At 44.5% G+C, this 26,351-nt stretch overlaps 2 protein-coding genes across 7 annotated transcripts in view; both read left to right on the forward strand.

Annotated features, from left to right (window-relative positions):
* LOC109869529 (brefeldin A-inhibited guanine nucleotide-exchange protein 2) overlaps positions 1-20,553 on the forward strand; it is a 55,914-nt gene extending 35,361 nt beyond the window's left edge. For all 3 annotated transcript variants that reach the window (XM_020459727.2, XM_031803465.1, XM_031803466.1), the window contains exons 18-39: positions 476-647; positions 1,364-1,515; positions 3,795-3,923; positions 4,243-4,401; positions 4,561-4,708; positions 4,923-5,019; positions 7,980-8,020; positions 8,494-8,663; positions 9,107-9,258; positions 9,436-9,608; positions 9,724-9,884; positions 13,293-13,423; positions 13,915-14,044; positions 15,451-15,586; positions 15,784-15,922; positions 16,240-16,297; positions 16,466-16,583; positions 16,989-17,128; positions 17,280-17,457; positions 17,595-17,733; positions 18,116-18,233; positions 19,086-20,553. In XM_020459727.2, coding sequence (XP_020315316.2) covers positions 476-647; positions 1,364-1,515; positions 3,795-3,923; positions 4,243-4,401; positions 4,561-4,708; positions 4,923-5,019; positions 7,980-8,020; positions 8,494-8,663; positions 9,107-9,258; positions 9,436-9,608; positions 9,724-9,884; positions 13,293-13,423; positions 13,915-14,044; positions 15,451-15,586; positions 15,784-15,922; positions 16,240-16,297; positions 16,466-16,583; positions 16,989-17,128; positions 17,280-17,457; positions 17,595-17,733; positions 18,116-18,233; positions 19,086-19,229 — 2,985 coding nt within the window. In that variant the 3' untranslated portion in view covers positions 19,230-20,553. The remainder of the gene's footprint in view (positions 1-475; positions 648-1,363; positions 1,516-3,794; positions 3,924-4,242; positions 4,402-4,560; positions 4,709-4,922; positions 5,020-7,979; positions 8,021-8,493; positions 8,664-9,106; positions 9,259-9,435; positions 9,609-9,723; positions 9,885-13,292; positions 13,424-13,914; positions 14,045-15,450; positions 15,587-15,783; positions 15,923-16,239; positions 16,298-16,465; positions 16,584-16,988; positions 17,129-17,279; positions 17,458-17,594; positions 17,734-18,115; positions 18,234-19,085) is intronic.
* A 232-nt stretch (positions 20,554-20,785) lies between these two features.
* The window catches only part of LOC109869528 (bcl-2-like protein 1), a 31,776-nt gene continuing 26,210 nt past the window's right edge, over positions 20,786-26,351 (forward strand). The window contains exons 1-2 of one of the 4 annotated variants that reach the window (XM_031803467.1): positions 20,786-21,197; positions 25,621-26,329. In XM_031803467.1, coding sequence (XP_031659327.1) covers positions 25,787-26,329 — 543 coding nt within the window. In that variant the 5' untranslated portion in view covers positions 20,786-21,197; positions 25,621-25,786. Of the gene's footprint in view, positions 21,198-23,964; positions 24,259-24,779; positions 25,165-25,620; positions 26,330-26,351 lie in introns of those variants that run through there. The other 3 variants (XM_020459726.2, XM_031803470.1, XM_031803468.1) reach the window with 3 other exon arrangements.

Below are 26,351 nucleotides of genomic sequence, written 5' to 3' on the forward strand. Positions count from 1 at the left end.
GAGAGAATGCCAAGAGTGTGCAAAGCTGTCATCCAAAAAAGTGAGGCTACTTTGACGAATCTCAAATATATAAAATATATTTTGGATTTGTAAACACTTTTTGGTTACTACATGATTCCATGTGTTATTTCATAGTTTTTATGTCTTCACAGTTATTCTACAATGTAAAAAAACAACTACCTGGAATGAGTAGGTTTAGCAGACACTTTTATCCGAAGCGACTTAGTCAGTTATACATACATTATACGTATGGGTGGTCCCGGTAATCAAACCCACTACCCTGGAGTTACATGCTTTACCAACTGAGCTACAAAGGACCAAAAAGTTACCATGCATTGCTCATCCGGGATTTGAACTCCCAACCCTTCCTTTGTGAACCCACCACCAGAACTCGACCAGACCGTCATTTAGCCTGTTCATACCTACCTACGGCCAGTTGTTTTTAGTAACTGAGGTCCCCACCGTTATGTTACAGGTGAAGAACAAAATGACCAAGGAACAGTACATCAGAATGAACCGTGGCATCAACGACAGTAAGGACCTGCCTGAGGAGTACCTGTCCTCCATATACCATGAGATCGCTGGCAAGAAGATCGCCATGAAGGACAGCAAGGAGCACACTATCACACCCAAGACTAGCAAGCACAGTAAGCAGAGGAGCCAGGGTCTGACAAGAGACATTATATTTAGAGTTGAGCCAACATTTAGAATATTGTTCTGATTCTAGACTTTCAGTTATTATTTTCCCTGATTCTAGACTTTCAGTTATTATTTTCCCTTTTGTTATGTTAATGGGGCTCTAACATGACTGTTATAGAATGTTGTAGTGTCATGTTAATGAGGTTCTAACATGACTGTTATCATGTTGTAGTGTCATGTTAATGGGGTTCTAACATGACTGTTATAGAATGTTGTAGTGTCATGTTAATGGGGTTCTAACATGACTGCTATAGAATGTTGTAGTGTCATGTTAATGGGGTTCTAACATGACTGTTATGTTGTAGTGTCATGTTAATGGGGTTCTAACATGACTGTTATAGAATGTTGTAGTGTCATGGTAATGGGGCTCTAACATGACTGTTATAGAATGTTCTAGTGTCATGTAAATGCATCACAATGCAGAATCCTCAATGTCACGTCTCTCTGACAAGCTATCTAATCCTGTATGTATTATGTCAGCTGAACCCCTACACCAACCTGCCCAGGGGGAATTGTAGCCCTACTGGTTGCCTAGGAAACGTAGGTGTTGTTCATGTGATACTGTCAACCCAGAACTAATATTTTACATAATTTTGTCAGATGTTTTTACAATGTCTGTTCACTAGAGATTAGTTGTGATAATGTGGGTGGTCTCTCTTCGCAGACGTAGCCAATGAGAAGCAGCGTCGTCTGCTGTATGACGTTGAGATGGAACAGATGGCGAAGACAGCCAAGGCCCTGATGGAGGCTGTAAGCCACGCCCAGGCCCCCTTCTTCAGCGCCACCCATCTGGAGCACGTCCGGCCCATGTTCAAGGTAGAGTCAGCCAGACTCCATCAAACCACATGTGATAGCTGCTAATGTAAATACAAAGTGCCTTACAGATACCCATCCTAAAACCCCAAGGAATGTAACGTTTTAATTAGTCGTATGTACGGGATACACATGGTATACATCTTCCAATGAAATGCTTACTTGCAGGTTCCTTCTCGACAATACATGAACAAATATTATTAGATAAGAATACGATGGCAGAATATACAGTGGGGCAAAAAAGTATTTAGTCAGCCACCAATTGTGCAAGTTCTCCCACTTAAAAAGATGAGAGGCCTGTAATTTTCATCATAGGTACACTTCAACTATGACAGACAAAATGAGAAAAAAAATCTGGAAAATCACATTGTAGGATTTTTAATACATTTATTTGCAAATTATGGTGGAAAATAAGTATTTGGTCAATAACAAACAAGCAAGATTTCTGGCTCTCACAGACCTGTAACTTTTTTAAGAGGCTCCTCTGTCTCACCCCGTGGGGTCAAAATTATCACAAGAACGGTGAACAAAAATCCCAGAACCACACTGGGGACCTAGTGAATGACTTGCAGAGAGCTGGGACCAAAGTAACAAAGCCTACCATCAGTAACACACTACGCTGCCAGGGACTCAAATCCTGCAGTGCCAGACGTGTCCCCCTGCTTAAGCCAGTATATGTCCAGGCCCGTCTGAAGTTTGCTAGAGAGCATTTGGATGATCCAGAAGAAGATTGGGAGAATGTCATATGGTCAGATGAAACCAAAATATAACTTTTTGGTAAAAACTCAACTCGTCGTGTTTGGAGGACAACGAATGCTGAGTTGCATCCAAAGAACACCATACCTACTGTGAAGCATGGGGGTGAAAACATCATGGTTTGGGGCTGTTTTTCTGCAAAGGGACCAGGACGACTGATCCGTGTATAGGAAAGAATGAATGGGGCCATGTATCGTGAGATTTTGAGTGAAAACCTCCTTCCATCAGCAAGGGCATTGAAGATGAAACGTGGCTGGGTCTTTCAGCATGACAATGATCCCAAACACACTGCCCAGGCAACGAAGGAGTGGCTTCGTAAGAAGCATTTCAAGGTCCTGGAGTGGCCTAGCCAGTCTCCAGATCTCAACCCCATAGAAAATCTTTGGAGGGAGTTGAAAGTCTGTGTTGCCCAGCAACCGCCCCAAAACATCACTGCTCTAGAGGAGATCTGCATGGAGGAATGGGCCAAAATATCAGCAACAGTGTGTGAAAACCTTGTGAAGACTTACAGAAAACGTTTGACCTCTGTAATTGCCAACAAAGGGTATATAACAAAGTATTGAGAAACTTTTGCTATTGACCAAATACTTATTTTCCACCATAATTTGCAAATAAATTCAGTAAAAATCCTACAATGTGATTTTCCAGATTTTTTTTCTCATTTTGTCTGTCATAGTTGAAGTGTACCTATGATGAAAATTACAGGCCTCATCTTTATAAGTGGGAGAACTTGCACAATTGGTGGCTGACTAAATACTTTTTTGCCCCACTGTATATATATTTTTTTATTTTGCATAAGTGTAATACAGGAAGGCACAATTTTGACTGGGGTAGGGGTAGTCCGGTGGAAAGCATGGCCAGCCGTAGAAAAATGCTTATTGAAGTTCTCAAATATTGTGGATTTATTGGTGGTAACAGTGTTTCCTAGCCTCAGTGCAGTGGGCAGCTGGGAGGAGGTGCTCTTATTCTCCATGGACTTTAGTGTCCCAGAACTTTTTGGAGTTTGTGCTACAGGATGCAAATTCCTGCTTGAAAAAGCTAGCCTTAGCTCTCCTAACTGTGTATATTTGTTCCTAACTTCCCTGAGAATTGGCATATCACGGGGGCTGTTTGATGCTAATGCATTAGAAAGGTGTTCTTAATGTTTTGTACACTCAGTGTGTTTGTGTGGGTGTATGAATGCATGTGTACTAAGGTGTGGAGAATCAGAGCAGGTGGTCAGTTCAGTTGAAGTGTTCAGCATTCTGATGGCTTGTAGATACCAACAGGCTCAGAAACAGTTTCTATCAGACCTCATGTCTGCCTGACGGTAAGGGAGAGAACAGCTGGGAGGTGTGAGGTCCTTGATGCTCTGTGCCTTCCTCTGGCACCGCTATGAGTAGATGAGCAAGGAGTTTAGATGCAGAAGCCCAGACTTATCACCTGTGCCAGAAGATGACTTCACCCTGTATGTGTATGTGTGACCGATGTTCTTTACGAAGTAAAAGGATTCGAGCCTGTGTGCTCTACCTGCCTGTGTATTTCAGCTGGCGTGGACCCCTCTCCTGGCAGCATTCAGCGTGGGCCTACAGGACTGTGACGACCAGGAGGTGGCCTCTCTGTGTCTGGAGGGGATCCGCTGTGCTGTCAGGATTGCATGCATCTTCAGTATGCAGGTTAGTTGTTTCCCCTGGCTACACAGCTAGACCTCTGCTTCTAAAACATATAATGTAGCAACCTTAGGCTGTGTTTCCACAGGTGGCCCAATTCTGATCTTTTTCCACTAATAGTTTTTTTTTACCAATCAGATCAGCTCTTTTGCCAATTTGTGGACTGCCTGTGTAAACAGCCTTATACACTTTACTTTCCAAATACCCCCCCCCCCATCAAACATAGTTCTAGACTTAACATGAACTTAAATAACCTAGAAGAGTTTTTTGTGTCTTTATGTTCATCTTTAACATTAATTACCCGTCTGTCTGTGGCTCTCTGCAGTTGGAGAGGGATGCGTACGTCCAAGCCTTGGCTCGGTTCACCCTGCTCACAGCCAGCTCCAGCATCACTGAGATGAAGCAGAAGAACATCGACACCATCAAGACCCTTATCACTGTGGCCCACACAGATGGAAACTACCTGGGCAACTCTTGGCACGAGGTAGGTCAGAGGGCTTCTCCCAGATAGCACCTGGCCTTCCCATTTCTAACCCTGCCTCTCATCTCTTCTGTTAGTCAGGAATCAAACCCATATTATATAGTGTAGCACTTGGTAGAGACATTTTAACAGATCAAGAGGGCCCTAACCCTCTCTCTGCAGATCCTGCGGTGTATTAGCCAGCTGGAGTTGGCCCAGCTGATTGGCACGGGGGTGAAGACACGCTACATCTCTGGAGTTGCTCGGGATAGCCAGGCTGGCATCAAGGGCTTCCCCATCGGGGGAGAGGAGTTCATGCCCCTGGGACTGGGTAAGGCTCACAGGGCTCTTGAACATCAAGGACATTGACTGTGTAAATGGTGTTTGAAGACAGCGTTTATGTCCCAAAGTGCACCCTATTCCCTATAATAGTGCACTACTTTTGACCAGGGATCTATGAACCATGATCAAAAGTACTGCACTATGTAGGGGATAGGGTGCCGTTTGGCAAGTGACTGGTGTGTTAAATGTGTTTCCTGTTGCAGGGACCCTGGTTGGAGGTCCAGACCGGAGGCAGATGGCTCATATCCAGGAGTCAGTGGGAGAAACCAGTTCTCAGAGTGTAGTGGTGGCTGTGGACAGGTGAGAGACCAGAGATGTGTTTGAATACTCATACTAACCTTACTATTTGTGACGTGAATTGAGTATGTAGTATGCTTATTGGTCATAGTATGGATATAGTTAGTATGCCAAAAGTTCCCGAATGTCGTACTAAATTCGCCAAAACATGAAGTATACAAGCAGAGGACACTATTTCCGTACTTTAGGGCCCGCAAATGCAATTCTAGAGGAAATGGGCATGGCTTCACATCGTTTTCAGATTTGAAGAAAATGGTGGACAATAATGCAGCTGAAGTATGAGAGAGGATACAAATTCATTGCTTTAAGTAATAAGGACAAAGGTTAAGAAGATGTTGAGCAATGTAATGACTTTTCAAATAAGTTACGTTACAGGTTTTGTTGGCTGACAATTTGTTAGCTACGCCGTTCTCATGAACCACATATCATTACAGCAGTATTTTCCGATATGTTAGCTAGCTAACGTTACTTAACGTTAGTTGGCTAATTATACATCAAACTTGCCAGAATATTAACTATTGGCTATCTAACTACCTAACGTTTACTGACTTATTCCTGTCATTCTTACACGGAACCCAAACCGGCTGCGTTATCGTGCATACATTTATTTTGTCCCCCTACACCAAACACGATCACGACATGCCGGTTAAAATATCAAAACAAACTGAACCAATGACATTCATTTGGGGACAGGTCGAAAGCATTTAACAAACATGTATGGCAATTTAGCTAGTTAGCTTGTACTTGCTAGATAATTCGTCCTTTTTTATTTAGTTTGCTGTTGCTAGCTAATTTGTTCTGGGATATAAACATTGTTATTTTACCTGAAATGCACAAGGTCCTCTACTCCGACAATTAATCCACACACAAAAAGGCCAACCAAATAGTTTCTAGTCATCTCATTCCAGGCTTTTTAATCTTTGAATTTATATGGTGATTGGCATCTACACTTTCATGGTATTACCACGACAACCGGCAAAACAGTTCGTCTTTCAATCACCCACGTGGGCTTCTATAAACCAATGAGATGGCACGTGGGGCAGGACTTGCAGTGTGATCTGCATCAGAAATAAAAAGGACTTCTATTTTAGCCCTTGGCATCGCAGACGCTCGTTGGCGCGCGTGAGCAGTGTGGGTGCAATAATTGAATAACACATATTTTGTGGCGCTCGTGCACACGACGTGTCCTGTCTGGTCAGTATGTTAGCTTAGCTAAATGGTATAGTTGTTGTGCATTCTCAAGGGACATTCGGGTGCTTTCGTAAATTCGTTCTGGCGATCTTTTCCGATTCCAGAGCGCAGAATAATGGATTTACGAGTGCTCAACACCCGAATATGGCCAGTGTCAGTAAAAGTTGGGGAAAAAAGTGGAATTAAATTGTTGCCAGCAGCACAGTTAGTCACCAACGCTCTCGATAACATAACTGCCTAACCAGCTCTGCTAAGGCGAGTAAAATGGTCAGTGGTCTCATTTGTGTCTGGAAGTAGCTAGCAAGCTAGCCAACATTAGCTTGTTTGCTTGACTGCCTTTCTAAGGTCAAAGGAAACACTCAAATAAACCAGACTCGTCGGACAGCGCGTCCAGTGTGCCCTGCGAAGCGCTCTGAATTTACGAGCGCACTCTTGCACTCCAGATTGAATTTAAGAACACAACCGAAGTCATAAAATGTCTAACTAGTCATTTGTTATGCTAGCAATATTTTGCCTAGCAACAGCATCAAATTCTGGTAGACAGGCGGAGAGCTAGTACGCTCAACTGAAAGGATACTGTTTGTTTACAGTGTATTAAAATGAACTAAATAGTATGTAGTATATACTCATTAAGTATACAGTATGTTAGTATGGTTATTCGAACACAGCTCAGCTCAGAGAGTAATGGTGGCTGTGGACAGGTCAGAGACCAGCTCTCTGAGTAATGGTGGCTGTGGACAGGTCAGAGACCAGCTCTCTGAGTAATGGTGGCTGTGGACAGGTCAGAGACCAGCTCTCTGAGTAATGGTTGCTGTGGACAGGTCAGAGACCAGCTCTCTGAGTAATGGTGGCTGTGGACAGGTCAGAGACCAGCTCTCTGAGTAATCGTGGCTGTGGACAGGGGGGAGAGATGCGCGACAGTGCTGGACGGTATACCGTATTTTACTATATTCCGGTAATTGATGCACCGACCGGTTTAGGTTTTTACTTTACCTTGTGTAACGGTATTTCAATGTTTGGTTTGTTAAATGTGTTACGCCAGTTATTACATTTGCTACTTGAGTTGTCTCTCTCTCTTTCCACACACACCAAGCCCCGCCCCCCGCCCCCTGGCACTCAAGGAGAGCATATTTGCGCACAACAACGAGTCACAACAACCACTCGCAGTGACAGTCTGCATGGTCAATGCTGCAGATATTCATGACAACAATGCTGATTTCCACATTGCTTCTTAATATAAATCCACAAGGGTTCTATAATTACACTATTAGTTAGCAACATCAAAGCTACAGTAAGAGCAAACATTTAATGTAACATCTAATTAGGATCCACTGGGGAAAGACTGATCAACACTTTGGTTCCTTCCCTGTCACGATAACCCCTCCTTGGCTTTTTCATTCATTGTCACATCAAACAACACCGTATTCAAAGTCCCCACTATATTCCAACTTTTGGTTAAAGTTTTATTGGAACAGTATAAGTACAATCGGAATGGTGAAAGCCCCATTTAAAGTAACTTAAAAAGTATGTGTTGACACCTTAGGGCCATACACTGCTCATCAAGCATATTTAGAACTTGTATAATTAAAATACTGTCAAACACCATCAAATGTGAAGGATATTGTATTTTGGCCACATCGCCCAGCCATAACACATGGTCACCATACACCATGTCTGCAGTCAGACATCTATACTTTGTCATGTACTATATGCCATCTGATCTGGATTGTGCTATTTGGAAGTACATGACCTACCTTTTGCCTTGTCTGCAGGATCTTCACTGGTTCCACAAAGCTAGATGGAAATGCAGTGGGTAAGTGGATCTGTGTGTTTCTCCGTATCCGTCTCTGGCAGCGTGTGAATGCGTTTCTCCGTATCCGTCTCTGGCAGTGTGAATGTGTTTCTCCGTATCCGTCTCTGGCAGCGTGTGAATGTGTTTCTCCGTATCCGTCTCTGGCAGCGTGTGAATGCGTTTCTCCGTATCCGTCTCTGGCAGTGTGAATGTGTTTCTCCGTATCCGTCTCTGGCAGCGTGTGAATGCGTTTCTCCGTATCCGTCTCTGGCAGTGTGAATGTGTTTCTCCGTATCCGTCTCTGGCAGTGTGAATGTGTTTCTCCGTATCCGTCTCTGGCAGCGTGTGAATGTGTTTCTCCGTATCCGTCTCTGGCAGCGTGTGAATGTGTTTCTCCGTATCCGTCTCTGGCAGCGTGTGAATGTGTTTCTCCGTATCCGTCTCTGGCAGCGTGTGAATGTGTTTCTTGACGTCATCCTGTGTCCTATTCCTAGTGGACTTTGTGCGCTGGTTGTGTGCGGTCTCCATGGATGAGCTGGCCTCTGCTCACCAGCCGAGGATGTTCAGTCTGCAGAAGATAGTAGAGATATCTTACTACAACATGAACCGTATCCGTCTGCAGTGGTCACGCATCTGGCAGGTCATTGGAGACCACTTCAACAAGGTGAGTGACTACCTTCATAAAGTAAGGACGGTTTCCCAGAACCAGATTAAGCCTACTTCTAGACTAAGAAACACTTTTAGTGGAGACTCTGCGTTGAGTAGCATTGTTAGTCCATCGGTAGTATTGAAGGGATACTTTCGATACCATTTTTGTCTCTGGGTTCAGTAGGAAGGAAGTTAGAGGTAGCATGCTAGCAGACTCTCATAGACTTGCAGTCAATGCGCTTATGCTTCCTGGCATTGGCTGGCGAAACTACTTCCAACTTCCTTCGTACTGGACACAGAGACATTAAAAACGGCATCCTCTAGTACCTCTTGACTCTGAGAAGTAAAGGGTTTCATTGCCAAAATATCCCTTTAATCTATTAATCTAACCTGATTATGCAAAGACGTAGCCTATCTATTGACTGTGGATCTATGCCTGTGTGTTTGCTGCTCTCCCAGGTGGGCTGCAACCCCAACGAGGATGTGGCCATCTTTGCGGTGGACTCTCTGAGGCAACTGTCAATGAAGTTTCTGGAGAAAGGAGAGCTGGCTAACTTCCGCTTCCAGAAGGACTTCCTCCGGCCATTTGAACACATCGTGAAGAAGAACAGGTAGACATGGACCAGGGGGAAGGGACCGTTCTTGAAATGAGTCATGTGAAGGGAGTAAAATGAAAGAGGCAGAGGTGATTTGGGTCAGTATTGAGGATATGATGAGGGGGGGGAGAAACCCTCCCTCTACACACTCACAACAAACCATTGACTGTTTGACCGACCTCTCCTCCACAGGTCTCCCACTATCAGGGACATGGTGATCCGCTGTGTGGCCCAGATGGTCAACTCCCAGGCAGCCAACATCCGCTCCGGCTGGAAGAACATCTTCTCTGTGTTCCACCAGGCCGCCTCGGATCACGACGAGACCATTGTGGAGCTGGCCTTCCAGACCACTGGCCACATAGTCAGTGAGTACAGTCAGTCACATCAGGACTCTGGCTCACCATTTTGACTGACAGTCGACGGCCAACTCTGTAGAGAAATGGACTGCTGATTAACAGTTTCTCTCTCACTCTCCTCCAGTGATCACGTTTCAGCAGCACTTTGCAGCAGCCATAGACTCCTTCCAGGATGCGGTGAAGTGTCTGTCTGAGTTTGTGTGCAACGCTGCCTTCCCTGACACCAGTATGGAGGCCATCCGGCTCATCCGCCACTGCGCTAAATATGTCGCAGACCGACCGCAGGTAGGCACCACACAGACCGCAGGTAGGCACCACACAGGCCCCGGGTAGCGCGGGCACCACACAGGCCCCGGGTAGCGCGGGCACCACACAGGCCCCGGGTAGCGCGGGCACCACACAGGCCCCGGGTAGCGCGGGCACCACACAGGCCCCGGGTAGCGCGGGCACCACACAGGCCCCGGGTAGCGCGGGCACCACACAGGCCCCGGGTAGCGCGGGCACCACACAGGCCCCGGGTAGCGCGGGCACCACACAGGCCCCGGGTAGCGCGGGCACCACACAGGCCCCGGGTAGCGCGGGCACCACACAGGCCCCGGGTAGCGCGGGCACCACACAGGCCCCGGGTAGGGTAAAAAACAGTTGGAAAAAGGAACAAGGAACAAATCTGGACTAGAAAAAGCAAGCACTTGTGGTGGTATTAACGCTCGAAGGGAGAGCGAGAGATACAGCACAGGAAATATCCACCAAGGATTTGAACCAGGATGATGGTGTGGGAACTCTGATAAGAGCACTAGATTCTTTGTGTCTTAAAGAAGTGAAAATCCGTACCTACGAGGCATATTCAAACTTTGACAGTGTTACTAGAGACATTTCGGCACAATTTTAATTTCCAGATAGCCAGGGGCACACTCGAACACTGACATAATTTACAAAGGAAGCATGTGTTTAGTGAGTCCACCAGATCAGAGGCAGTAGGGATGACCAGGGATGTTCTCTGTTTAGTGAGTCCTCCAGATCAGAGGCAGTAGGGATGACCAGGGATGTTCTCTGTTTAGTGAGTCCTCCAGATCAGAGACAGTAGGGATGACCAGGGATGTTCTCTGTTTAGTGAGTCCTCCAGATCAGAGACAGTAGGGATGACCAGGGATGTTCTCTGTTTAGTGAGTCCTCCAGATCAGAGACAGTAGGGATGACCAGGGATGTTCTCTGTTTAGTGAGTCCTCCAGATCAGAGACAGTAGGGATGACCAGGGATGTTCTCTGTTTAGTGAGTCCTCCAGATCAGAGACAGTAGGGATGACCAGGGATGTTCTCTGTTTAGTGAGTCCTCCAGATCAGAGGCAGTAGGGATGACCAGGGATGTTCTCTGTTTAGTGAGTCCTCCAGATCAGAGACAGTAGGGATGACCAGGGATGTTCTCTGTTTAGTGAGTCCTCCAGATCAGAGGCAGTAGGGATGACCAGGGATGTTCTCTGTTTAGTGAGTCCTCCAGATCAGAGACAGTAGGGATGACCAGGGATGTTCTCTGTTTAGTGAGTCCTCCAGATCAGAGGCAGTAGGGATGTTCTCTGTTTAGTGAGTCCTCCAGATCAGAGGCAGTAGGGATGACCAGGGATGTTCTCTGTTTAGTGAGTCCTCCAGATCAGAGGCAGTAGGGATGACCAGGGATGTTCTCTGTTTAGTGAGTCCTCCAGATCAGAGGCAGTAGGGATGACCAGGGATGTTCTCTGTTTAGTGAGTCCACCAGATCAGAGACAGTAGGGATGACCAGGGATGTTCTCTGTTTAGTGAGTCCACCAGATCAGAGGCAGTAGGGATGACGTTCTCTTGATATGTGTGTGAATCCTGTCCTGCTAAGCAAAGTGTGTAAATTGGACCATTTCCTGTCCTGCTAAGCATTCAAAATGTAACAAGTACTTTTGGGTTTCAGGGAAAATGTATGGAGTAAAAAGTACAATATTTTCTTTAGGAACGTAGTGAAGTAAAAGGTACATTATTTAATATAAATAGTAAAATGCAGATACCCCTAAAAAACTACTTAAGTAGCACTTTAAAGTTTTCTTACTTAGGTTCTTTAAACCACTGTTGGTTGCAATGACAGACTACATAATTGATTTCGAACAGAGGTAAAATAGGATGTGCAAGTACATGGTTCATCCAGATGCAGTGTTACACGGAACCCAAACCGGCTGCGCGCGTGCGCCATCGTGCATTGTCCCCCCCACACCAAACACGATCACGACACGCAGGTTAAAATATCTAAACAAACTCTGAACCAATTATATTAATTTGGACAGGTCAAAAAGCATTAAACATTTATGGCAATTTAGCTAGTTAGCTTGCTAGCTAATTTGTCCTATTTAGCTAGCTTGCTGTTATAAACATTGAGTTATTTTACCTGAAATGCACAAGGTCCTCTACTTAGACAATTAATCCACAATTATATGTATACCACACCGAGCAGCAGAGAAAAGGTGCCAACAAGTCACGTTCTCAAGACAACCAGAAGAGGGCGCCATTGCCCTGCACAAATCCACTTGACAGTTATGGAAGGAGATCAAAATGTGCTATTTGTCAAAGCACTTACCAATGGGTAAAGATTAACATGATTGTCCTCATAAAAACTAACAGAGGAAAATGGAATCCGAGAGAGCAGTGTAACATTGTTTTCAAACCAATCTGCTTCTGACACAGATGTTTATAGTTGAGTCCAATAGGACCTGCTGTGAGTCATACTGCGTGTACAGGCACAGTGTTTGGTGCTAAATGGTTTGATAGCAATGTCAGTCAACTAAATATGAAATAAGTACACCATGTGAAAATCGTGATACCAGCAAAAATAGGTCAGACTAAGTGTCACATTAAAACAGAGGTGGTCCCAGCAGATATCCCTTTACTGAATGAATAAAAAAAATATATATATATTTTTTTTTTCGTGTCAAATTGCCTGTTGGCAGCCCACCCCTTATTGGAGTAAGTGACACACATAAACAAACTAGAAGGGACCAGTGTGAGTGCCAGGGTGGGACTCCACCTGTCAGCACTACATGCAGCCAGAGAAGTGTTCACTAAAGCAGAGAGAGAATTCGCAGCTTCATCCCTCAGATGAGAAGTACGAGACTGGAAACAAAGTGTACTACAAACGAGTTGACTGTCGAGTGGAGAGGACCCGGTAGTAGTCATTGGCCAAGAAGGTGTGGTGATATTTGTGAGGCTAACTGCACTGTTGTCAGAGTGCGTCTCTCAAGATTGTGAAAAGTAAATGATCAACCAGTTGGAAGGGCTGTTGGAAGGGCTGAAAATGACACATTAATAGGCACAAACCTACCAGATGTCTCCAGCCACTGATATAGACACTGAAACTGACACAGGAAAATGGAGCAGAGACCTTCAACCATGACACAGGTAATACTGTTGAGGGTTCAAATGAGGAAAACGTTCAACAGCCACTGAAACCCCTCAGGCCACGGTTAGGGACCCCTCAGGCCACGGTTAGGGACCCCTCAGGCCACGGTTAGGGACCCCTCAGGCCACGGTTAGGGACCCCACAGAATCCCTGAGTGCATCCCAGACCTAGATTACAAACTGCCTCATTACTCTCTAATCACGCCTGCACTGTATGCCATCTGAGAATGTTGCATCACGGTGTTCCTGTTCCATTCCTCTGAGTGTCTTCCCGGTCTGTCCCCAGGCTCTGCGGGAGTACACCAGTGATGACATGAACGTGGCCCCAGGGGACCGGGTGTGGGTGAGAGGCTGGTTCCCTATCCTCTTTGAGCTGTCCTGCATCATCAACCGCTGCAAGCTGGACATAAGAACCAGGTAAAACATCTGACCTCGGTTCTGTGTTCAGGTTTAGACCCACTTCCTGTCCGCGTTGTAAAAGGTAACGCACGCAGTTCCCGAATCGGAACGTGGTTTGTTTACATGGAAGGAAGCACGATCATGTCCGACTTCAGATGCAGCTTTTGCAAGTTGGCTAACACGTAAACAGATGGTTATTGTCTATAACTTGGCAGATTTGATTACCAAGCAAACCAGCGAGGCAAGGTATCCCAAGTACAGCTAGATAAAGCTAGAAGAATGATATACTTGTTGAACATGGCTATACTCGTCAGTCTGGTGTGTTTTTCATGGTCTTCACTCACTGCTAATGGTTCTGACATCAGTATATAGTTAGCCATCTGCTACGGGGCTTGTTGTTTGCTAGTATGCGCGCATCATTCGATATGGCTCTATATGGCTGTAACCAACTTTGATGCTTTGAGCCCAATAGATATTAATGTATGATTATGTGCATCTCTCTGTCACAGGGGTCTGACTGTGATGTTTGAGATTATGAAGAGCTACGGACACACCTTTGAAAAGCACTGGTGGCACGACCTTTTTCGCATCGTCTTCCGCATCTTCCACAATATGAAGCTCCCTGAGCAGCAGACCGAGGTGAGTGGCTATAGTTATTGTCCTTGCGTAAGTAGTAAGTAAGTCTTGTCCAAGCCAAAAAAAAGCTTGTGGGCCTATGGGAGTTTCTGCTGGAATTACACTAAACAAAAATATAAACAAAATGTTGGTCCCATGTTTCATAAGCTGAAATAAAAGATCCAAGAAATGTTCCACACGCACAAAAAGATGATTTCTCAAATGTTGTACTCAGTTTGTTTACATCCCTGTTAGTGAGCATTTCTCCTTTGCCAAGATAATCCATCCACCTGACAGGTGTGGCATGTCAAGATGCTGATTTAAACAGCATGATAATTACACAGGTGGACCTTGTGCTGGGGACAATAAAAGGCCACTCTAAAATGTGCAGTTTTGTCACACAACACAATGCTACAGATGTCTCAAGTTTTGAGGGAGCGTGCAATTGGCATGCTGACTGCAGGAATGTCCACCAGAGCTGTTGCCAGAGAATTTTATGTTAATTTCTCTACCATAAGCTGTTAGAATTTGCCAGTACGTCCACCTAGCCTAACAGTCAGAAACCGTCTCAGGGAAGCTCGTCATCCTCACCAGAGTCTTGACCGGACTGGGCTTCTGCTTCGTAACCGACTTCAGTGGGCAAATTCTCACCTTCGATGGCCACTGGCACGCTGGAGAAATGTGCTCTTCATGGATGAATCCCAGTTTCGACTGTACCGGGCAGATGACAAGACATGTGGGCGAGCGGTTTGCTGATGTCAATAACCCCACTGGTATGGGCAGGCATAAGCTACGGACAACGAACACAATTGCCTTTTATCTATGGCAATTTGAATGCACAGAGATACCATGATGAGATCCTGAGGCCCATTGTTGTGCCGTTCATTCGCCCGCCATCACCTCATGTTTCAGCGTGATAATACACAGCCCCGTGTCGAAAAGATCTGTACACATTTCCTGGATGCTGAAAATGTCCCAGTTCTTCTATGGCCTGCATACTCACCATGTCACCCATTGAGCATGTTTGGGATGCTCTGGATTGACATGTACGACAGCATGTTCCAGTTCCTGCCAATATCCAGCAACTTCACACAGCCATTGAGGAAGATTGGGACAACATTCCACAGCCCACAATCAACAGCCTGGTCAACTCTTTGTGAAGGAGATATGTCACGCTGTATGAGGCAAATGGTGGTCACACCAGATACTGACTGGTTTTCTGATCCTGATTTTAAGTTATCTGACCAACAGAAGCATATCTGTGTTCCCAGTCATGGGAAATCCATAGATCAGGCCCATTTTTGAGTTTATTTCAAGTGACTGATTACCTGAGCTGTGACTGACTGTGACTCTGAAATGTTGCATTTTATATATATATACTTTTTTTTGTTCTATCTTTTGTGTATTTTGCGTCTTGTGACTTCCTGTAGAAACACGAGTGGATGACCACGACCTGTAACCACGCCCTGTACGCCATCTGTGACGTCTTCACCCAGTTCTATGAGCCTCTCAGTGAGGTCCTGTTGGCTGACATCTTCACTCAGCTGCAGTGGTGCGTCAGACAAGGTGGGGGCCTTTCTCTCAACAGTGAGGAGGGAGGAAAAACACAGCTGACTCACACACACACACACACGCACACACACGCCCCTAACTAATTAAATATCTACCGTAAAATGATGTGTGTAACATTTTACCAGAAATGTAATGTTTAGGTGACGTAATGGTGAATGACGTCAATATTTTCTCTTCTCCCTTTCCCGCAGATAATGAGCAGTTGGCCCGGTCAGGGACTAATTGCCTGGAGAACCTGGTCATCCTGAATGGGGAGAAGTTTAGCCCAGAGGTGTGGAACGCCACCTGCTCCTGTATGCTGGACATCTTCCAGACCACCAGACCAGACGCGTGAGTTCTGCTGCCGGCCGGCCTCTCTGTCACCTTGACGTTCTCACAACTTCAGCATCCCATCACCATGAACGTAACAGTAATATATTGTGTTTTTTTATTTTATATATATAAACAGAAAACACACTGTTCGAGAACATGAGGATCGTGTGTGCGTGCATTAGCAGTGCTGTCAGATGTTGTCTAGTCATGTGCAGAACTTGTTGCAGGCCATGGTGACTCATGAACACATCATGTGGCCAGCCAGAACACAGGAAACACTCCCACAGACCACATGACTGACGATTTGCACATTTTCTGTTTGCACTTCTCAACAGCCTATTGACATGGCGACCGGCTGGTCAGGAAGAGGAGGCTGGTGATGGGAAACACATGGTGAGCAAACAATAACATTTATGAACCATCTGAGCCTGATTAGACCGAGAGTAACAAGAGAAAGCGAGTTGACTCTTGTAAATTGATCTGGTCCTGTTTATGATCTTAAACCAACGTGCAGACCGAGCCTTCTCATCTCATTGGCTGTATTTGTCCGTTTGTTTACAGGATGTAGATTTTGACACCCAGTCTCAGAACAGCTATGACAGGGCCCTGTCGGAGAAAGGAGGGCAGAGCCAGATATCCACCGCCAGCGATGACACCTGGAAAGGGAAACCCCACGCCAGTAAGCAATGGGTTACACAAATATTTGGGCTTCTCCCCTCAACTCACATTTCTCTCTCTCTCTACCTCCATTATCCTTCATGTCATTTTCCACGTTTGACCTCCAGGCTCTCGTTGGTACCCGCATTATTAGTCGCATACCTATATTATGCAGGTGTAAGGGTTATGTTGTAAGCACCAACAGTACAGTAATATACCTAACAATACACACAAATCCCCCAAATTAAAAAACAAAGGAATTAAGAACTATCAGAAAGAGCAATGTCATAGTCCTGAATAATGCAAGAAATGTTTTCAGCAAATAATGTTTAAAAAATATATATATATATAATACTGCAAAGTTGTCTAGGAGCTATAAACAGTGGCGACCGTGTCATCTTCCTGATGCCTCTGTGCTCTGTGTCAGGGATGTCAGACCAGAAGCTGTTTTCAGGCCTGCTCATCAAGTGTGTAGTGCAGTTGGAGCTGATCCAGACCATTGACAACATTGTCTTCTACCCGGCAACCAGCAAGAAGGAAGATGCAGACAATATGGCTGCTGCACAGGTTTTATCACAACCATGTCTGTCCTTTATAAATATAAAGTCATGATGTTTATTAACATGTAGTTCATTATAGCTTTGAATAGCCTACACCCAAAACACACTAAGTTTATGTTGCTGGGGGATTGACCGGTGCTCTGCTGTGTCTGTCCAAGAGGGATGCCCTGGAGGAGGCTGCAGAGGAGGGGGACCCTGGGCAAGGGGAGCAGGGCATGTACAGACACCTCTCCTCCCAGCACCTCTTCAAGCTGCTGGACTGCCTGCTGGAGTCGCACACCTTCGCCAGAGATTTCAACTCTAACAACGAGCAGAGGACTGCACTCTGGAGAGCAGGTATTCAAATGTCTCTCTCTTGGTGTGTTAAGAGGATCTATCAGATGAGCTAATTGGCCAGGCTGTCATAAATGTTTTTTTTGATATAGGATGCTCTTGTCTGCCCCGCTCTGTCTGTCTGCCCCGCTCTGTCTCAGGATTTAAGGGGAAGTCGAAGCCCAATCTGCTGAAGCAGGAGACTAGTAGTCTGGCCTGTAGCCTGCGTATTCTGTTCCGCATGTACTGTGACCGGCAGCTCCAGGACTCCTGGCCTGACATCCAAACGCGGTTGCTGCTGTGAGTGTCTGAGGGAAGGAAAGATTGGGGGGGGGGGGGGGGGGTCATGGTGTGACAAAACCTTGACAATTGTAAATGTGACTTTGGGTCCTTTTTTAAAGCACTATATAAACACCATGTATTATTATAAATAAAGATATAAAAGGGTGTACCAATGATGTCGAGGCAGCAACCTGAGGAAACCCCAATGTGTTAAATCCTCAGTAAAAATGGATCCAGTATTGTGTGACCTGAACAAATGAAATGTACATTTGATTCCAAAATGTCATCCTTAGTCCTTTGGCTTAGTCCAGCTGGAACAGGTTCTTCAGCATTGGTTTGTCCGGATGTTTCACTCCCTGCAGTGCAATGTGTGGTAATGTTGGTCCGGTCCTGTCCTCAGGGTGTGCAGCGAGGCTCTGTCCTACTTCATCAGCTTGACCTCAGAGAGTCACAGAGAGGCCTGGACCAGCCTGCTGCTAGTACTGCTCAGCAGGACCCTGCGACTGACCGACGATAAGGTTACACACACCTACATCCACATGGACTGAAATATTTGCGCGTTCGCACACACACACACACACACACACACACACACACACACTGACAACTGGGTTTGGCTTGCAGTGACAAGTGATCTGTTTTTTTTGGAAGACTGTTTATGTGAACACGCGTCTGCCAACACCATTTCAACTCTATATACCTCGCCTGAGTAGGCAGTAGGAAAAGACAGTCTGTTTCCCCTAACGTCCAATTGACGTATCTAATCGGTCAAATGGTTTGAATAACGAGCCGTAGGACAGCCTCTCACTGGCCTCCTTTCCCCTCAGACAATGAATTTGAATTCTGTAGAGGAAGGGACACTGATTATTTAACAGCTTGTCTTTGTAATGACCTTGGTATGTAAAAGAGGCCATTAGCTGTGTGCAGGCAGACCAGGGGCCTTTGGCTTCCTCAGCTACATCAAGGATCTCTGAATTGGACTTGATTCAGTGCAGATTTCCCCTTATAGAGCTTACAGTCCGTTATCCTTAGCCTGGTTCAGTCTCATTGAGAATGGGTAACTAAAGGAAGGACACTGTTAGCTTAGGTAGCAACACGTTTCTTGGCACATACCAATCAGATAAACAGGAAGTGTGTAGCCTTGCGGGTTATTTTGACTTTGACTAAGAAATGTTTCCTCTTCCCAAATCCCACCTTCAGGTGTACACGGTGGCTTCTAAACAAACAATGTTGATATTTAACTTTGGCCATACTTCAAACAATCCACTCTTTGACATCACATTCCACTCACCCTAATCATATTTCAGTTTGTGTGTGCGTCTCTCTGTTTGATGCTAAATAGTCTGTTCTTTGTCCCTTTCCGTCCTCAGTTCAAGCTTCATGCCTCCTGTTACTACCCTCATCTGTGTGAGATGATGCAGTTTGACCTGATACCAGAGCTCCGTGCCGTCCTGCGCCACTTCTTCCTACGCATCGGCTCAGTCTTCCACATCGCTGCTCCTGAGATGGGCTAGGCCAACCCGTCTGGAGATGTCTGGAGATGGAATGGTGTGTGTGTGTGTGGGGTGGGGGGCACTGGTGGATAGTGGGATGCATGAAGAGCCCCCCCTATCGGGAGTAAGGCAGTGCGAAGGGATGGGAGGATGTAGATCGACGCAAAGATTCTGTTACCCTGAGGGAAAGATGCTTTGATGCTCAGTTCCTGTTTATCTTCTGCAAAGGAAAGGCTTCAAGAGTTGGTAATAAGGTCTGGTGCCCCTTAAGACTGACTCTGCTGGGTAAAAAGCTCTGTGAAAGAACAGAGCTCTCTGACTGTTTCTCAACACTGACGTTAATGTCAAATGTATGGAAAATGAACTACAACAATTAATTGATGTGGTTTTATATATATCCTCTACCTGATTTTTGTTTCTCCTATTTGTTGATTTAAGACTGAACGAACACGCATATCTAAATGCTAACGCAAATGAAGAACACCGTTAGTGAATATGCTGAAAAACACATCCAGTGTTGTCCTAGCACACCTGTATTCAGCATCCTACCCTAGGATTACCATGAGTGAGAATGGCTTGGTCCCTAATGGATGAGCAAGTGTGGTCGGTTGTTCCCCTGCCACCATTCCCCATTGATCCTATCATGTGAATCACTATAGCTTGTTATGAGTCCTAATTTTACTTGTATTTATTTATATACTTATTTTAAAGCAACATTTACATGCCAGTTTACTTGTTGAAAGGCTACTGCACATTCTCTATGTTCTGAGAGCAAAATGGAATGACTAGCTATTTTCTAGAATGAATCTGGTGTCACATAAAAAAAAAAAAGATCTGAAAAAAGGAAGTCTACAATGCAACACCCATGGTATTACATAAGCAGGGATGAGATGTTCTTCTCCTGCCAGACAGTTCTATGTTACACCTAATGGAGCCTGCAACAGATCCCTCGTGTATTGACTGTCCAGAACTTTCCCAGAGTGGAATGCCTGTCAGTATTGTCAGTGAAATACCAGACGGGGTAAGAATGAAGAGAAACGTTACTCCTAAATATGTCAGGGTATAGCTACCATCATCATTTGTAGTTTAATCCTGTCTGCATTTTCTTCTTTTTTTAACAAGGATGTATATAATTATTTGAAGTGCATTTAAATATTTTTGAGAAGCATTCCTCTACCTTACAACTATGGATGTCTACTTTCCCCTTAAGGGGAGCTATACAGTATATGGAGAAATAAATAGTGTAAAGTTTTCATGTAAAATAGAAAATTAAGCGCTATACATATTGTGATGTAATCTCCCAAGCATTTGATGAAGTAATCAATAAACCTTGAAGTCAGATCTATAGCGGAACTGCTTTTGTTGGTTCACTGGAAAGTTAAATACTGTCATCGCTGTAATGGTAGCAGCTACTGGTGTGGCCTTTTGACAAATCCGATTCTAAAGTTGACCACAGCGTGACGCTGTGAACCTCAAACGTTAGAACGGGAGTCTTTTGTTGGGGGGGTAACAAAGGTTACCATGGAGATGTGAAACATCCCTTTGTTTTGGGTTGTACAGACTGAGATAGATATATAAATATATATTATTACGTTCTGGTAAAGCTGTACTGTGTTTAATTTACTTCCTGATAAACGTTGTCGGTTTATATATATATATATATTGCGACCTAAAATGAGGTCCAAGAAGATGGGATTGACCCTCTTGTTAGGCTGCTAAATTAATTTGAATGTAGTTGGCTAATAACGTCGCTAACATTGCAGGCGTGTAGATGTACACACATCTAGTTGGATGAAGAAAGCGCCATTCAATGTCAGTGGGCGGAACAGCTAGCTAGTAATGGCAATTTCTTCTTTTTTTATGGCTAAATTGAGCCAGATTAGCTAGCTATCCCAGGGCTCCTCCTTTTTGCTCCAGCAGAAACGCCGAATTATGATCCTGTCTGCTGATGTTTGGATTTCGTTGTGGACTTTGTGCCAACCATTTCAAGTAAGTGTTTTCATATTGTTTTAACGTAGTTTAATCAGGTTTAATGTTCAGTTTCTACGAGCTGTATGACAACGTTAGCTAAAGAAGCACATCCACCGATTTTTACCAAATCGGAATGGGAAAGATGTTAGCTTGCAAACTATTCAGAGGAAAGATATGTTCAATTTAAGCGAGCCAAACAAACTAGCTACATTCCCTGTCCTAGGTTTTATGCGAAGAAAATGAATTGAGACTAGTTTCAGTAGCCAAATGACAAACCCAGGATAATTGACCAAGATTATAACTACTTGGGGGAATGATTTAGTTACATTTTCAATACGCCAATTTAACAAACTACTGTACCTTTTTTTGATGTTGAAATTGTAATGTGTTACTCTAGCAAGTGACGATTGCGCAAAACTGAGTTGATATCCAACGAGCTATATTCCGGTGGATTTTAGGGTGCGTTTAGACTGACAGCTCAATTCTGATCTTTTTTTTACTAACCAGATCAGCTCCGAAAAAGAACTGTGATTGATTGGTGATTAAGACCAATTAGCGGAAGAAATATACATTGGGTAATTTGTGTAAAAGCAGCCTTATATTGCATTCACGTCATCTCAAACTCGGGACCTCTGAGTTAAAATTTAAGTAAGTTATTTGCATAGATGTCGAGCTTTCTATTGGTTGGTTCTGGTACCTCCCAAGTGGGAATCTCGGGGCATGACTCTTCTGCCCATGTTAGAAAGTTGGAAATGTAGTAAACTAAGTTTTAAATAAATATATATTTTAGATTATAAAAAGTAGCCACCCTTTGCCTTGACAGCTTTGCACACTCTTGGCATTCTCTCAACCAGCTTCATGAGGTAGCCACCTGGAATGCATTTCAATTAACAGGTGTGTATTAAAACTTGTTTCCTTCTTAATGCATTTGAGCCAATCTGTTGTTTTGACAAGGTACGGTTGGTATACAGAAGATAGCCCTATTTGGTAAAATACCAGTCCAAATTATGGCAAGAACAGCTCAAATAAGCAAAGAGAAACAACAGTCCATCATTACTTTAAGACGTGAAGGTCAGTCAATCCGGAACATTAAGAACTTGGAAAGTTTCTCAAGTAGAGTCTCAAAAACCATCGAGTGCTATGATGAAACTGGCTCTCATGAGGACCGCCACAGGAAAGGAAGACCCATAGTTACCTCTGCTGTAGAGGATAAGTTTATTAGAGTTACCAGCCTCAGAAATTGCAGCCCAAATAAATGCTTCACAGATTTCTAGTAACAGACACATCTCAACATCAACTGTTCAGATGAGACTGTTTGAATCAAGCTTTCATGGTCGATTTGCTATAAAGGACACCAATAAGAAGAAGAGACATGCCTGTGTAACAGTATAACTTTAGACCGTTCCCTCGCCCATACCCGGGCGCGAACCAGGGACCCTCTGCACACATCAACAACTGACACCCACGAAGCATCGTTACCCATCGCTCCACAAAAGCCGCGGCCCTTGCAGGGCAAGGGGAACTACTACTTCAAGGTCTCAGAGCAAGTGACGTCACCGATTGAAACTCTATTTAGCGCGCACCGCTAACTAAGCTAGCTGTTTCACATCCGTTACACTTGGGCCAAGAAACATGAACAATGGATATTAGACAGCTGGAAATCTGTTCTTTGGTCTGAGGATCCAAATTTGAGATTTTTGGTTCCAACCACCATGTCTTTTGTGAGATGCAAAGTAGGTGAACTTTGCATGTGTAGGTCCCACAGTTATGCATGGAGGTGTGGGGTTGCTTTGTTGGTGACACTGTCAGTGATTTATTTTGAAATCCAGGCACACTTAATCAGCATGGCTACCACAGAATTCTGAAGGGATATACCATCCCATCTGGTTTGGGCTTAGGGGGACTATCATTTGTTTTTCAACTGGACAATGACCCAACACACCTCCAGGCTGTATAAGGGCTATTTGACCAAGAAGGAGAGTGATGGAGTGCTGCATCAGATGACCTGGCCTCCACAATCACTCAACCTCAACCCAATTGAGATGGTTTGGGATGAGTTGGACCGCAGCGTGAAGGAAAAGCTCCCGAGTGGCGCAGCGGTTTAAGGCACACTGGTTCGATTCCAGGCTGTATCACAACCGGACGTGATTGGTAGGCCCATAGGACGGCGCACAATTGGCCCAGCGTCGTCTGGGTTTTGTCGGTGTGCAAAGCTGTTTTCAAGACAAAGGGTGGCTACTTGGAATATAAAATGATTTTTTACACTTTTTGGGGGTTCTACATGATTCCATATGTGTTATTTCAATGTTTTGATGTCTTCACTATTATTCTACAATGTAGAAAATATAATGAAAAACCCTTGAATGAGTAGGTGTGTTCAAACTTTTGATTGGTACTGTTGTTGTGTGAGGAATGTGAGACAATATCCACAGGAAAGTATCGTTACATTAACTTTTCAAAGCTATGTTAGTGATTTCAGATTTTAATCACCTGAAGCATGCTGAAGCATGATTTTAATCACACGATAAATGCATGCACGAGACGCATGTTTTCATGGTTCTGCGCATGCTTCAGGTGATAGAAATATGAACAAGCTACTAGCGCCTTGAAGTTTTCGTTATACTTTCCTGTGGATATATTGTCCCACATTCAAATCGGGGTAACTCGTTGTGGAAAGTATCAGAATCGACCAATTTCCGAGTTGTCTGCAACGCCGCATACCCAATACACGCGCCTCACGTAGCAGAGACGGTAAGAGGAGACACGCGCATCACGTAGCAGTAGCCGGAAGAGGAAGCGCGACACACTACTTCCTCTTTTTTCTGGTTACATTAGTCAGTCAAAGAACTAAGCAAACCAGACCGAGCTGCATTGTTTATTGGAGAACCTCCCCGTTAAGCAGACCGGAACGGAGCATTTTATTTCCAATGATAAACGGCTTGAGTGAACTATCTTTATTTTTTCCACTATCTTTGGCAATAGTACATTTCACTTCTCTCCTCGGATTTTGACAGCACGACTGATACGTTTTCAGAAAATAGGATTAAAGCCACTCGCTAAGAGTGTTGCCGTTGACTAGGTAAGAACATGTCAATTGTAGACCATTATGATTGTTTTTACGTGACAATATAATTCGATTAGTTTATTGTTATGTTAAATATGTAGTTAGCTGGCTTGTTTATCAATACATTGCTATGCAATTCCATGATAATACATTTATGCTGAGTCTCCATACAACTTGTTTCCACAACTCTATATACTCAAAGATAACAATTTCCACTGACATTTTTTTACAAAAACGAATTTATTTGGTTTAAACAGTGCAGATGCATTTTGGTAACAGATTGACGATGTATGCTGCATAGTTGTGGTGTAACTTTGCAATCATTGTTTTTTGGGGGTTTGGCATACATTTTAATGTGACATTTTTAGACTCCGCATTATTCTGTAACTGTAGAATTGCCTAAACGAAAAATGGCCACTTTGAAACATCACTAAAACGAATTACTGTAGCTATGTGTTTTTGATCAAGTTGGGAGCTGTCAATCTTTCAGTATTATTTGCCTTCACAATGATATGGACGGGCTAGATTGTTCCATGGAATTCCGTGTAGCCCTAGTGGCTAGCGACACGTGCTGGTTAGCTGTGGCTACTGTAAACATATGCTTTATTCAGCAAAGGCAACAAAGTAGCTCCCCACTTTCTAGTGCCATTTTCGATGTCATAATTTTTGGGATTGTTCCCACTTGTCAAGTCGCGAGTCCCAGGTAACTCTTTATAAATGTCACTATAAGGAAAGGTCAGGTTCGGTGGGTACAACTGAAGATCTGGAATATATGCGCGTCGTTTCTCCCACGTGCGGTTCTTGTGAAGTTGTTAGAACAACAGGGGTCCCCTCCTGTCCACACTGACGCGCAAGCACAAAGGGATTTAAGGAATCACTTGTGTTTTATGAAGAAATATCATTTTATTCTTCATTTTGGGGGTAACTTGTGAAAATGACAAATTTAATACATTGTTAATATTTCTGATTACGTGTTAAGTAACATTAGGTCAACAATTATCAAGTGTTCATAGTATATACATACATACTGGCAATTATAAATGAAAATGTGTTCTGAGTCAAGCTAACTGGTAAATAAATGCTGATCATATATTTAACCTCTGTCACAAACAACCTGCTGTTTTAGTCTGTTGGTTGTCAGAGCACCTTGCCCTGTCATGACTGTTCTGAAGCCACAGGCCAAAGGAAGGTTGTTTGTGGGGGCAGGCAGGTAACGACAACCATTGCCATCTGTTTAATCTCCAATTAAAGCGATGCACTTTGACCCCACCTGTCGATCTAATTTTGCCCACTATAGTTCCCCTTCTCCCCCAACCCACCTATGCTTATTGTGATGAATTATGCTCATTTAAGATTTTCGTTGTTCTCTTACCACAGGGCCTGAGCCACTGCACCAGCCTTATTTTTTTGTCTTCAAGACGTCTATTTTCTGCATACCCAGAATGACACAGATTGGATTAAACACAGAGGACTGATCCAAAGAGGTGTGTCGCGAGCAGGTAAAACCGAGAGCCTGGGGCAAAGAAGAAAGACGAGACAAGGAATGATGACTTACAACAACAGAGAACTGGTGGTATACTATATCACCTATAAACTATCACAGAGGGACTACCCCTTCAACCACATGGAGCTCACAGAAGCCCAGAATCGGACTGAGGGGGGGCAGGTGGAAGGGGGTGCGGCAGTCATGACATACGTCAACGGGACGAGTCCCGGTACTCCTCCACCACGGCAGTCGCCCCCCTCCTCCCCTCGGCGGACAGCGGGCCTGGACGCAGTGAAAGAGGCATTGCGGGACTCTGCCAACGAGTTTGAGCTGCGTTATGCCAGAGCTTTCAGTGACCTGTCCTCCCAGCTACACATCACGCCGTCCACAGCCTATCAGAGCTTTGAGAACGTGATGGACGAGGTGTTCCGGGACGGTGTCAACTGGGGACGGGTGGTGGGCCTGTTTGCTTTCGGAGGGGCCCTCTGTGTAGAATGTGTGGACAAGGAGATGAACCCCTTGGTGGGAAGGATCACAGACTGGATGACCGTCTATCTGGACAACCACATCCAGCCCTGGATCCAGAGCCAAGGAGGATGGGTGAGTCACGAGTGAAAGATGT

The sequence above is a fragment of the Oncorhynchus kisutch genome, linkage group LG24 (assembly GCF_002021735.2).
Source record: "Oncorhynchus kisutch isolate 150728-3 linkage group LG24, Okis_V2, whole genome shotgun sequence".
Lineage (NCBI taxonomy): Eukaryota > Metazoa > Chordata > Actinopteri > Salmoniformes > Salmonidae > Oncorhynchus > Oncorhynchus kisutch.